The following is an 11,784-nucleotide window of genomic DNA, read 5'->3' on the forward strand; positions in this document are numbered from 1 at the left end:
TGACTGGACTGTGACAGCTCTGTAAGTAGACTATACTTCAATTTTCAAATCATTTCCCAGACTTTTCACATCCACTCTCTCACCTAAATCTGAGTCCGTATAAATTCAGATGAGTTTTTAAAACAGCAGTGCAAACGGAAGTTGTCTTTTTCCCACAATAACATTACTTCAGGTTCAATATAAAGTTGAAATATTTTTGGAGTTCTGGCAGCACCATGAATTTTTCACCAATACCCCTTGAACGTCTCATTACAGAGTAACTGGGTCACGTGAGATGCTCCTCTAAGAGTGCTGTGACGCCGTCGAGCACCGTCAGTGTAGCGGTGTCTGACAGACAGCTTTCACGGGCCAGCAGCTGTCTCGGCTGGATGAGAGATCCGGCAGGGGTCGGGGTCGGTCCAAGACGTATCAGAAGAATGCTTCTGCAGAGGAGAAGAAGCGGAGTGTCCAGTCACAGCCAGGAGCTGAAGGTAGATGAGTTATTGCTTTTGTTCTCCCTCTAGGAGTCGGGGTACATGTTTCAACTGTGACGGGACTCAGAGGTGGAGCTGATTTTTTATTTTATTTTTTTATAATTCTATTTTCATCCATCGCGTTTCACTGCGAATACACTGCACAGCAGCCGGGCTCAGCATCGTGGAGCAGCAGCCGCATACCTGCAGCTCTGCCGCCGCTCTGCGTTTCCTTCCAGCGGTTTGGCTCCAGATGAAAGTGCGGGGACGCTTTTTCATTTTTAAATGACAAGAACGTCTCTGTAGAGGAGGACAAACTTGGATAAGATCAAGGAAACAACTGGGAACTGCATCGTAAAGCAAGAAATGTGCATTTGAAAAAAGAATTATATAACGGACCCTGGGAAGAGAAGAGGGGTAAAAGGGAGTCGCACCAGGAGGAGAACAAAAAAATAAAAAATAAAAATAAAAACATTCCCCGCAGGTTACTTGAGGTTCTGCTGGCATGAGGAGCAGGAGGGTCGTTTCCACATCTAAGGTGACTGTGCAATTAGCGAAAAGGGAGGCGGAGGACGGAGGGCACAACTGAAGTCCCGGTCAGAAGAGGCGGTGATGGCGGGTGAGAGTACCGGGGTTCAGTTCACCCGTGCGCCGACCGCAGCCCTGTCAGCAGCCGCAGCATGAGGTGGAGGAGGTACGCAGCGTTGCACGTCCCGTCGGTTCTCCACATCCTCATTATTCATTTAGCCATCCCCTCCTTCCTCTCCACTCCATTACATCCACCTTTCCTCGGCTGCCTTGACTGGGATCCATGAACCCATCAATCAGTTTCTCCATTTAGCCCACCTTTGACTCAACATCATTTACCTCCGCTTTATCACTTTGTGGCTCCTTAAAATGTTACACTGACAGAGCAGCCCTTAGACTTTTGGATAGGTGGACCTTTGTTTAGTAAGAAATAATTTACTTCCTGCTTTATTTTCTTATTGTGGAATTTTTTTATTTTTAAAAAAAGAAAAAAGAATGTGAAATAGAGGTCAGTTTGTTTTGCGTTCATTTGCACACATTCCAGTTTTGGAGCCCACTACATATTCCTGCCAAGAGGCAAAGCCATTGAGTTCTTATCGATCACATTGATTTCGGGAGCTTTATGTCCACTTCATTGTGCCAAGCTGCCTGATCTAGTTGGCACCCAAGTCTCTACATTCTTTACGATGCTGGAAGTGGCTTAAAAAAGAAGAAACAGATGCTAACCTCACCATCTGGGTATTCATTCTGCACCACCAGACTGTGACACGTTAATGGGGCTTAATTTCCCAACCATTAGTCCTTGACCTCTCACTTTTGTGAAAACTTTTATGCAAAGAGTTTGAACTGCTTTAAAATGTAATTCTGACATTTAAAGTGTTAGTATTATAGCTTTTGATTAAACTTTTTCCCTTTAGCTTAATTGCTGTAAGTTTAACCTTTTGATATTAGTTCAAATATAGTTTTATCGTCATAGAGGAATTAGGTTTTAGCCTGCACTCCCACTAACGGGTGCAAGCTCACACACACACCCAACCCCTGAACACTGCTGAGGCTTATGGTTTTAGGATGACACCCCTTAGAGGAGATGCAGTGTAGAGGATAAGAACTGCGATTCGGTTCCTGGTCTGCAGCTTGTTTTGGCTCATCCAAAAAACGGTGACAGATTCTCTGTATCGTAACACTTTGCTTTGTAATTGATTGAGAATTGCTTGCAATAATCTGTGAATTTATGTCAAAATTTCTTGTTCATCTAGAGTCCTTGTCCACCTAAGATAAAGAACCCCATGATGCACTGCCTGGCTTAAGGGTGCAACAAGAGTAAGGGAGAAAAAGTTGGAAGAGGTGAATATTGCTTCCCTAGTAGAAAGAACCTTATCACAACAATGATTCTGCTTGTATGCCAGACCTTTGTTTCTCAGAGGTCCTCTTTATTTTTATGCCCAGCTTTAAAATGTTTCAGTCTTCTTTTTAAAAAGTCAAGTATTTAAATGCATTCATTTTACGCTTTTACATAAAATACAGATTTTGGTGTTTTTTTCTTGTAGACTAGAGGCAACAGGGACTATATTTATGGGAGCTGACTAAATGTTATGTCTGTAATGTCATTATGTCAACCTTCTCAGTTTAGACTTTAAATGGCCTAATTTAGGCTCCATTAGTCTGTTGCTAAAATAATTTTCTTTAGCAACAATAATAACAGTAAATTTGATTATCCAGTTTTTATTCTAAACAACATTTGAAATCCAATAAAATTTGAACAGTAGGATGTATCGAATCACGATTGTCCGTGCGTCTTCAAAGTGTTGGACATAAAGCACTGCTTGGATGATCTTTCTGACTGAGATGGTCTGGTGGGGAAAAGAAAACAGAACATATGGGGTCAACTCAAGTAATATTACAGAATTCAACAATATTTCACTTATCCCTAAACGTTTGCAGCCCTACATATGATCACAACTCCTCTCAAATGGTGTTAATGGGAGGAATATTTATTAGAAGTTCACAGAAACAAAACAAATCCTGTCTCCTCGCCCTCCATTGGAAGGTTTGACTCGGTATTAACCCAGAGCCGTTCAAACATGAGATAACACCACTGCTTTTGTTATTTGGGTCAACTGACCCTTTGTCACCTTATGGCAGTGTTCTATAATAAACGGGCTCTTGTGGCCAACCCACATCTGACCGATATCCACAGTTAAAGGGTTGCGTTGACGTTTCAATAGTTTGCTCGGCAACACTTAAGGGACTGGAAGCCTGTAAATCTACAGTACGTTGATCATTTAAACCAGATGATTGTTTTGAATACCTGACAATCATAACGTTGAAGATGGAAGTTGATGGTTTAAGCTCAACTAATCCTTTTATCCTCTGGCATATTTGAGTTTTAATCTAACTCAAATATACACGGAACTGTTGATCCACATGACCGCACACAGTACAAAATGTTTTCACAACAGAGACATGGATCCTTTACCTGCATTGTAATTGTCCTTGAGGCAGGTATAGACAGAGGAATGTTTTATGCAAGCAGGATAAGATTAAATCGTGGTGCATAAACAGATTTTTATGACACGCCTTTCTTTGAGGTTATAAAAACTGAGTTTCGGTATCAAAGAACTTGAGTTTTCACTTCAATGCAATGGAGCCGGAGCAAGAAACTTGGATTTGTGATGTTTGTCAACATATGTTTTCATTATAATGTCTGTGGTGTGGACTGCAGGAAGAATAGTCTCTGCTATAGTAGAAACTAATGGGGACCTTTAAATAAACAAATGGTCAACTTCGCCCATACTTGAAGTCAGAAAGATTTCTGCAAATTTTGAGCTTGGCTTTTTAAAATCTGAGGAAGTTGTGCTGAATGTGGTTCGTTGTTGCAAAGTGCCCAGTATTTCTCCTCGAGGACAGAATCTGGTTTTCTGCTGTGTGTGAGCTGTATGATCATCTTCTGGCACACACGCAGTTTTCTTTCCGTCATTTATAGCAGATTTTTATTTCCAGTTACCTGGTTGATGGTGTAGTTTACCTTTTAAAATGAAATGTGCTTTGAGTTTGACTAAACTGTCAGTAACATAAATGGATGTCATCCATTTCTTTATTTTACTGGACGAAGGTCGTAGGAAGCTACTGCAGATAACTGTAACAGTACAACCATTATTGTAGCAGATTTTAAAAACATGGAAGTGGTTGATTTACGATGGGAGCTGAATGGGTTGGAGCGGGTTTGGCCACGTCCTCCATGGGCCTGATCTAAACTCTGTTTGAAAAGTGATATTTGATGTTTTGGCTTTTATTGTGAAGGTTTGAAGGAAGTTGCCTGAGTTTCTCTTCAATATTGTATATATATATATATAACCAATTTAGTTTGGATTTATGTTTTGGCTTTCCTGCTGAGTATAACCAGACCCTTGGCCTTTGTTATTGATGTTAAACAAACAAACCAGACCATTTGAACCCTAAAAACATAAAGGTAAAAATTACTTTCTTAGCCACATCCACTAGGCTTTTGGTTATTTCCTTGTAGATGGTGAAGACAAAAACATCTTCAAAAAGCCTTTGTTTCACATTTTGTAATTTCCAAATTCCAGTGAAATTTATCTTGTGATTGTTGAGATATCCCTGCTTTACTTTCACAACCTTCAGCTCACATCTGCGCTGAATCAGCTCAGTCATTGAGTTTGAAGACCACTCGGTGAACCCAGAGGTTTAAGTAACTCAGGTACCACTTAGTGGTTTAAAAAATGTATTAACTAAAAATTAGTGCTAAAATAGAACTTGGTTTTATAAAATCAGTAATAGATACATCTCTAACAGCCAGCTTCTGTGCTGAATGAAACAGACAAAACATGTCTGAGCAAGAGAAGAGAAATGCCATGGTTGCGTGCAACCATGACATTCCCACTTTCCACCCAGTTTGCAAGCAGTGGTAAATAAATTTGTGTAGCACCTCACAGATGAAAAATCTTCAAAGAGGAATAAGATTTAATATAAGAGGGGAAAAAACAATTGAATAATAGATTATTAAAACTAAACATGAAATATTTAAGACCTCAAGGAAAAGTGTTTTAGTAAGAATGTCTTGAGCTGCTTTTGTATACAATTAAAATATCTAAAGACAACGTAAAATCAAAGGACTTGACTGGTTTGAAGACTTAAAACTGGAATTTTCTAAAGAACAGACGTCTAGTAGAAGAGACAGTTTAAATAGTAATGTAAGCTCCTTTTTTGTCCCAGTTCTGAGTCTTGCTGCAGTTTTAGATCATGGCTTTTTTGTTGATGAATGTAAAACTGGTCTTTTAATTGTCTACAAATAGGAGGAACTAAAAGAATGAACTTCAAACACACACAGGGTTTGATGTTAAATAATTGGATAGTTTCTTGACAAAAAAAGCATACAATTTTAAAAATTATGCATTTCAAATAGAGGTTACAAAGGTGTTAATAGTTAATAAGGATTGACTTCTTTTCGTCTTTGATGATTTTAGAATCTAGATATTTTAGGACTTAATCGGTTGATTGAAGGTTAAATGAACTATCATTTTTCAATTGCATGTATCATTTTAAAGACAAAACTATAATGATCAAATAATTTTTTTTAAATCGTTTAACTGAGAGATGTATCTTGTTTTCCCACAACATTTTTCTTATCTTTAGGAGGTATACAGTTATGTTTCCTTTCATGTATGAAATTTGTGCTTTTCTGACTCTAAACGGCAAGTGCTACAACAACACATCAGAATGAAAATAAATCAAACATGTTGTGGTTCACTGAGGACTGCTGCTTCTGGATAGCGTTATTAGGTAAGACGAGATCCTCAGTCAGCCATATCAGTCAGAGCTTTTTCAATAAAGTGGATTTTAACCTTTATCTTCAACGAGAAGCTGCTCTAAATAGCTTATAAATGGGAGCAGTACTTTTCTTCAGGATAATGTGTCACTAATATGAAATGGAATGTTTTTACTGAGTGTCATGCATACATTAGCATTGCAAAAGCTTGTTTTGCATCCATGCTCTTTGCATATTTCCTGTGATGAAATCGAAACAAAGCAAACACCCCTCATCTCTATTTTTACCTCCAGGTTTGAAGCTGATCTAGTGACAGCACTGATGCACGCCTAATAATGTCACCAGTCCGCCACTCCCACAGCCTTCATTCTGATTATTGACCGCTGCAGAATCGCTGGGGCTTTAATTAGCACTGGTGTAACTAATTGGCCTGCATAGAAGTGACATTGATGGGAGGCAAGAAAATGAATTAATGAGGAGAGGCATTGGCCCACTAAATAGTACTGTTTAAAAGTAAAAATGGATCCCTGATGATCCTGAAATTTGCATTTATGCTGAGAACAACTAGACAAATTCGATTCATGAATGACTGTGGGCTGGGTGGGCGCCAGCACGTAGGGGGGCGTCTATTCCTTGTGTATTTCTCTGCACTCATATCCATGTGTGCCTCCATGTGTGTTCTCCTGATAAGAGTTTGTGTAACTAGATGTTCATTTGGTTGACAGCAGAAATCTCTCAAGCGCTCAATGTGCTCCGATGTAAAGTATGTTAACCTTTAAAACAAAGCTTGCCCTGGCCCTTCTCATTCCCCTGTAATTGCTTTCACTGGGTAAGCACACTCGCCTGAAAAGGTTATCGTGTTCCTTGTCAGTTGTCATGATGAATGAGCAAACATAACAGGAAATTAAAACAGGAAGTTTTGGAAATCATTCTCTGACTAGGTCGATAAAATATTTGCACTAAATGCTCCCTCTGCCCCTCAAACATCACTTTTTTCCTACTGCTGCTAAAATATGTTAATATTAGGGTTATATTTCTGTCTAACATTTATTTGACTTTTAAACACTCCCCATCAAAATTGTGAGACAATGAAAAATGTTACAAATACTCGCACACGCCACTGGCTTATAACCAACTGTAAGTTGAGCTCCGAATGATAAAAATAAGAAATAGAAGCAAAAGACAAAATAAATACAACCAGACAACATTTTAAAAATGTCTCTGTGAGCTGATGTAGTGAAGTTTAAGACCACTAAGTGTATTAAAAAAAACAAAAAACAACCAACTAAGTGCCATTGATGAAAAATTAGCTTATGACCATAGTAGAAAAACTTCCTTTCTGTCATGTAGAAAACATTCACTGAGATTTCCTTGTCATACCTTTGAAACATAATGTGAGATTTAGAATACTGAGAACTCAGAAAGAGAGCACCATGAATAATGTTTTGGGATTAGGAGCACAGTAGAACAGGGGCGTCAAACTCTTTTTCTTGTTAAATCACATCAAATTCATGAAAGTCCTGAAAGGGCCGTTGTGTCAGAATCTATTGATGAAACTTCTCATTAAACAAAGAACAGTTCTGTCTAACTGGAGCGATTCCTACTGCTAACCATTCAAAGGAATCCACTCGCTAGTGAACAACACATCAACACTCAGCAGCTATGAATTAGCTTCCTCTGATCACATTAGTAGTCCTGAAGGTGTTTTCTTTCCACCGGTATCTTCAGCTTTTTTTTTTTTTTTTTTGGAGTGACCTGTTTTTAAGTCAGTTTTCTATCATTATCTTTAAAACAATCCTAGCTAGCTGTAGTGTCCCACTTTGAGCTCACGTCATGGCAAATAAACGGTTGTTTACATGCAGACCACCATTGATACGCTAGCCTCGAGTTTGACACCTGTGCCTTAGAATTAAGCAAGGGAAATAAATACAGCATATGAACTAGTCAAATCTGGATCAAATTGTTTTATGCTAATTAAATCTTAGTATTCCCAGAAATATTGCAAAATCACAACCGTTTCTCTTGCAGCCAGTAACAGAGATGATTTACATACATAGTCTGGATATAAGTAAGTGCTGTTCGTTGTAATTAGGCAAAAAAGCCTGTTGGACCACGAATCTGTTGGCATGTTTGTGTTCATGAATGCAGAGCACAGTAAATGTTGTGCTTGTTTGGCTTAGTGACATTCTGAATCAGTGAAGACTGAACATGACCGGCAGTATGTCTGTCTCAGTGGACAACTCTCTGGTGGGCACCAGGCACAATCATTTGCATTTTATCCACACTCTTCTGTATTTGTGTGTCTGCATGTGTGCATAATTCCCTGCATGTTCTGTATTCATGCCTTTGTGTCCTCGAAGATTGAGCATCCCGGTTGATCCCAACAAGACCGTACGAAGCCTTGATAGGCTGAAGGTGAATGACAAGCAGTGGCTGTCATCGCCAGAGGCTGGCTTGGGGTGCAGCTCCACTGCTTGCTGGACCCTGAAAACTCATTTTGACAGATGCATTTCCTCTCTTGCTGCTGATGTGTGGTGGGGGGCTGATGACACTCAGCAGCCTATGTAGTTTAGAGCAAGTTTAGTCGGCCCCACATTGAGCAAAACCATAGTTTATCTGTAAGCCCTTGGCCTTAAGCCCAGTAATTGTATGCAAAAAGGAGTCACAATGTTACTATCCACTGGTTGCAAGGTTTTTGCATTTCAATACATTTTCAGAACATTAGTCATTTTTGACTATTTAACTTATTTGCTGTGAGATTTTAAAATGCTAAACTGATTTAATTGATCTGTTAGCGTTCCTTTTTGAACGGTTTCCCTTTTCTTTCCTTTTTTATTTGTTTTGCATTGGCATGAATGTGTTTGTCATGTTTTATTAATCTTCTATCAACAAGCTACAGGCCCATGCTGTGTTTTTCATCCCTGTCTAATCAAATATGCTACGGTGCTTTAATATTTTTAAAAATTTTCTTTTCAAAGTGTTAAATCGTCTTACAATAAAATATATTAGGCTATGTATCTATAAAAAGCTTTAATTGGAACTCTTCCATCTGGACAAAATTAATTCAGATTATTTGTGTTGAAACAAGTCTGACAAATTTAACAGTAAAAAGAAAAATAAAGCATAGTTGGAGCTAAAATAATTGACACTTCGCACAGTGCCAGTGAATAAAGGAAGTCTTTTGCAGAATGTTTCCTCAGTTTCTTTTCTCTCTGTTTTTAAATTATAGGGAGCAGACACAGAGGAGGTGACCCTTATTATAACCTGAAGAAGACAAGACCCAGTACGTGACCCTGTTTGTCTGAAGTGCCAAAGAAGACAAGGAGAAGCGTCGCTGGTGAAAGAATAGCCGCCTTCCTCTTTCCACCAGGAGCCCTTTCAACCTTGCTTCAAGCTACACTTAGGGGCTCAACTGTTCCCTTGACTCCACCAGGAGCCTCGCTCCAACCCATCTGCCAGCTCAGATAACCTTCTGATTGTTGGCAACCACATGTTTGAGGTGACTGCATGTGACCACCACCGCCCATTCTCGAGAAGGAGCAGTGTCTCGCAACCCCAATCTGCATCATGCAGTGGAGACGTCGGCACTTGTGTTCCATCAAGATGACCTGGACCATCAAACGTTCCCTGTTTCGGACACATGTGGCTGGTCTGCTCTCCCTGGCTCTTCTCTTTACAGTCTTTCTGTTTTTCAGCCACCAGGAATGGCTGCCAGGGCGCAGTGGGCCTCGTGACTACCCGCTGGCTTACACCATCAGGGGTCTCCGGGCTCCCAAGGGAGAGGCCAACCAGAGCAGCTCCCTGAGGAGCCTGTGGAAGGAGACAGGGTATGGCGCGCCAAAGCCTCTTCTCAACCTCAGCTCTCAACAGACAGAGGGAACAGCAGCTGAGCCAGGAGGAGGAGGAGGAGCTGGAGGAGGATCCAGGACGGCCATCGTGGGGCTTGGGGACTCCATGAGCTCTAACAACAGTTTACAGAAGGAGATGGATGTTGGGGAGAAGCTTAGTGCTCAGCCCTACCGCTACATCCTGAATGAGCCTTTCAAGTGCAGGGACAGTACGCCCTTCCTCATCCTCCTCATTGCTGCTGAGCCTAGACAGGCCGATGCACGCAACGCAATCCGGCAGACGTGGGGAAATGAGAGTGTAGCAGGAGGCCTGGGATTCGTCCGACTTTTTCTTCTTGGCACAGGAAAGAGTTCAGATGCCTTCCTTCAAAGTAGCATTGAAGAAGAGAGCCGTGTTTACCATGATATCATTCAACAGGACTATCGGGACACCTACTACAACCTAACCACCAAAACCTTGATGGGCATGAACTGGGTAGCCACCTACTGCCCACTCGTCTCCTATGTGATGAAGACGGACAGTGACATGTTCATCAATACAGAGTATCTCATCCAAAAGCTGCTAAAACCCGAATTGCCCCCCAAACAGAAGTATTTTACAGGCTATCTAATGAGGGGCTATGCACCAAACCGAAACAAGGACAGTAAGTGGTACATGCCACCAGAGCTTTATCCAAGCGAGCGCTACCCAATATTTTGCTCAGGCACGGGGTACGTGTTCTCAGGGGACATGGCCGAGTTGATCTATCAGGCCTCGCTAAGCATACGCAGGCTGCATCTGGAGGACGTGTATGTAGGGATCTGCCTGGCAAAGTTACGCATTGACCCTGCACCCCCTCCCAATGAGTTCCTCTTCAACCATTGGCGCGTCTCTTATTCCAGTTGCAAGTACAGCCACCTGATCACATCCCATCAGTTTCAGCCCAATGAACTCATCAAGTACTGGAACCATTTGCAGACCAACAAGCACAATGCCTGTGTCAATTCGGCCAAGGAGAAGAACGGCAGACACAGACATCGAAAGCTCCATGGGGAGAGGCTTCCATGATGAATCCTGTGACAACAGCTCACTTAAGGAAGTAAAGGATCTTGTGCAAAGAAGGGAACGTTGAACTCGGCACTATATTTAAAAAATTATAAAAGCACATTGTTTTTGGTATTGTGTACAGTTTATGAACCAACCTATTTTTTTATTTTTGAAAGAGTTATTGTAAATCTATGGAGCTATTTCCGAAAGGAAGAATAGGGGACATGAATATGCGATGCACAAAGAAAGCTGCAGCTCAAAAGTGGGGTTTTGGATAATTCAGGTGCCAACAGTTGGATGGCAATTCCTGCTCTTCTCTCAAGGGCAGTGCAGTATGTCAGTCTATGATGTTTAAAGAGATGGGTTAAAAAAATAAAACCCACCACTGTGTTTACACAGACAAAGGGAAATGTACATTTATTTTGAAAAGTTACACTACCTAAATATGAATGAATGATATAAATCTTTTAACACTGACCAGTTATGCTGCCCTGTTTCTCAGTGTTTACTTTACAGATCTATCAAAGTACACTGCTAAGAGTGGTTTTCTTGTCATCTAATGTATTTTATTTTTCAAGGGATTCACATGAAGCACCACAATCACATCAGAGATGACTGAGATTGTATTTTCTAAAGCTTTACATTGAGTACTACTCTGCACTTAAGTAAATGTGCAATGACTCAGTTAAAAAAAAATAAATGTACTGAATTCATTTTGTGTGTAGTTCTTGCATCTTGTCTACTCCTTAAGCAAAGTGGGATCACAGCGGGTGTTCTTGATGTTATTCATTGGGGTGGGAGGAAAGAAGATAAATTTAACATTGAAAATTATTTTCAGTGGATAAAAGCAGTAAAGTTATGGCCTTTATTACATATTTTGTAAATGGGTTGCAATCGTCATTTGTGTATTTCACCAATCATAAGTCTATTTTCATAGCGTGTTTGAAACAGTGGATCACAGAATTTCTGCACAAATAAAATCAGTAGCAAATTGAAAAGCAAAACAAAAAAAAATAAATAAATTTTTCCATAAAAATATGAATGGTGTACATTGCAAAATTCTGAAAGGATATAGTACAGTGAGGTCAAGATTAAAACTAGCAATTTCAGGTTGGGCGCTGTCATTTTACCTTTAAATTTGAA

The 11,784-nt window shown here is 40.2% G+C and overlaps 1 protein-coding gene across 3 annotated transcripts; it reads left to right on the plus strand.

Annotated features, from left to right (window-relative positions):
- Positions 1–249: 249 nt before the first annotated feature.
- Positions 250–11,354, plus strand: b3galt2 (UDP-Gal:betaGlcNAc beta 1,3-galactosyltransferase, polypeptide 2). Of its 3 annotated transcripts, XM_015024677.1 has the most exons (3): positions 250–1,146; positions 2,237–2,324; positions 8,996–11,354. In XM_015024677.1, the coding sequence occupies exon 3, from the start codon at positions 9,334–9,336 to the stop codon at positions 10,660–10,662; it is 1,329 nt and encodes a 442-aa protein (XP_014880163.1). In that variant the 5' UTR covers positions 250–1,146; positions 2,237–2,324; positions 8,996–9,333; the 3' UTR covers positions 10,663–11,354. The 3 variants fall into 3 exon arrangements, with proteins under 3 accessions (XP_014880163.1, XP_014880156.1, XP_014880166.1); XM_015024670.1 differs by lacking the exon at positions 2,237–2,324; XM_015024680.1 differs by lacking the exon at positions 2,237–2,324 and having other exon boundaries at positions 250–470.
- Positions 11,355–11,784: the final 430 nt, after the last annotated feature.

Source organism: Poecilia latipinna, unplaced genomic scaffold (assembly GCF_001443285.1).
Source record: "Poecilia latipinna isolate Pla-1442-1.1 unplaced genomic scaffold, P_latipinna-1.0 Scaffold93, whole genome shotgun sequence".
NCBI lineage: Eukaryota > Metazoa > Chordata > Actinopteri > Cyprinodontiformes > Poeciliidae > Poecilia > Poecilia latipinna.

What these genes read in the sequence shown, in the direction of transcription:
- b3galt2 (XM_015024677.1), top strand. Translation starts at nt 9,334, where the DNA reads ATGCAGTGGAGACGTCGGCACTTGTGTTCCATCAAGATGACCTGGACC.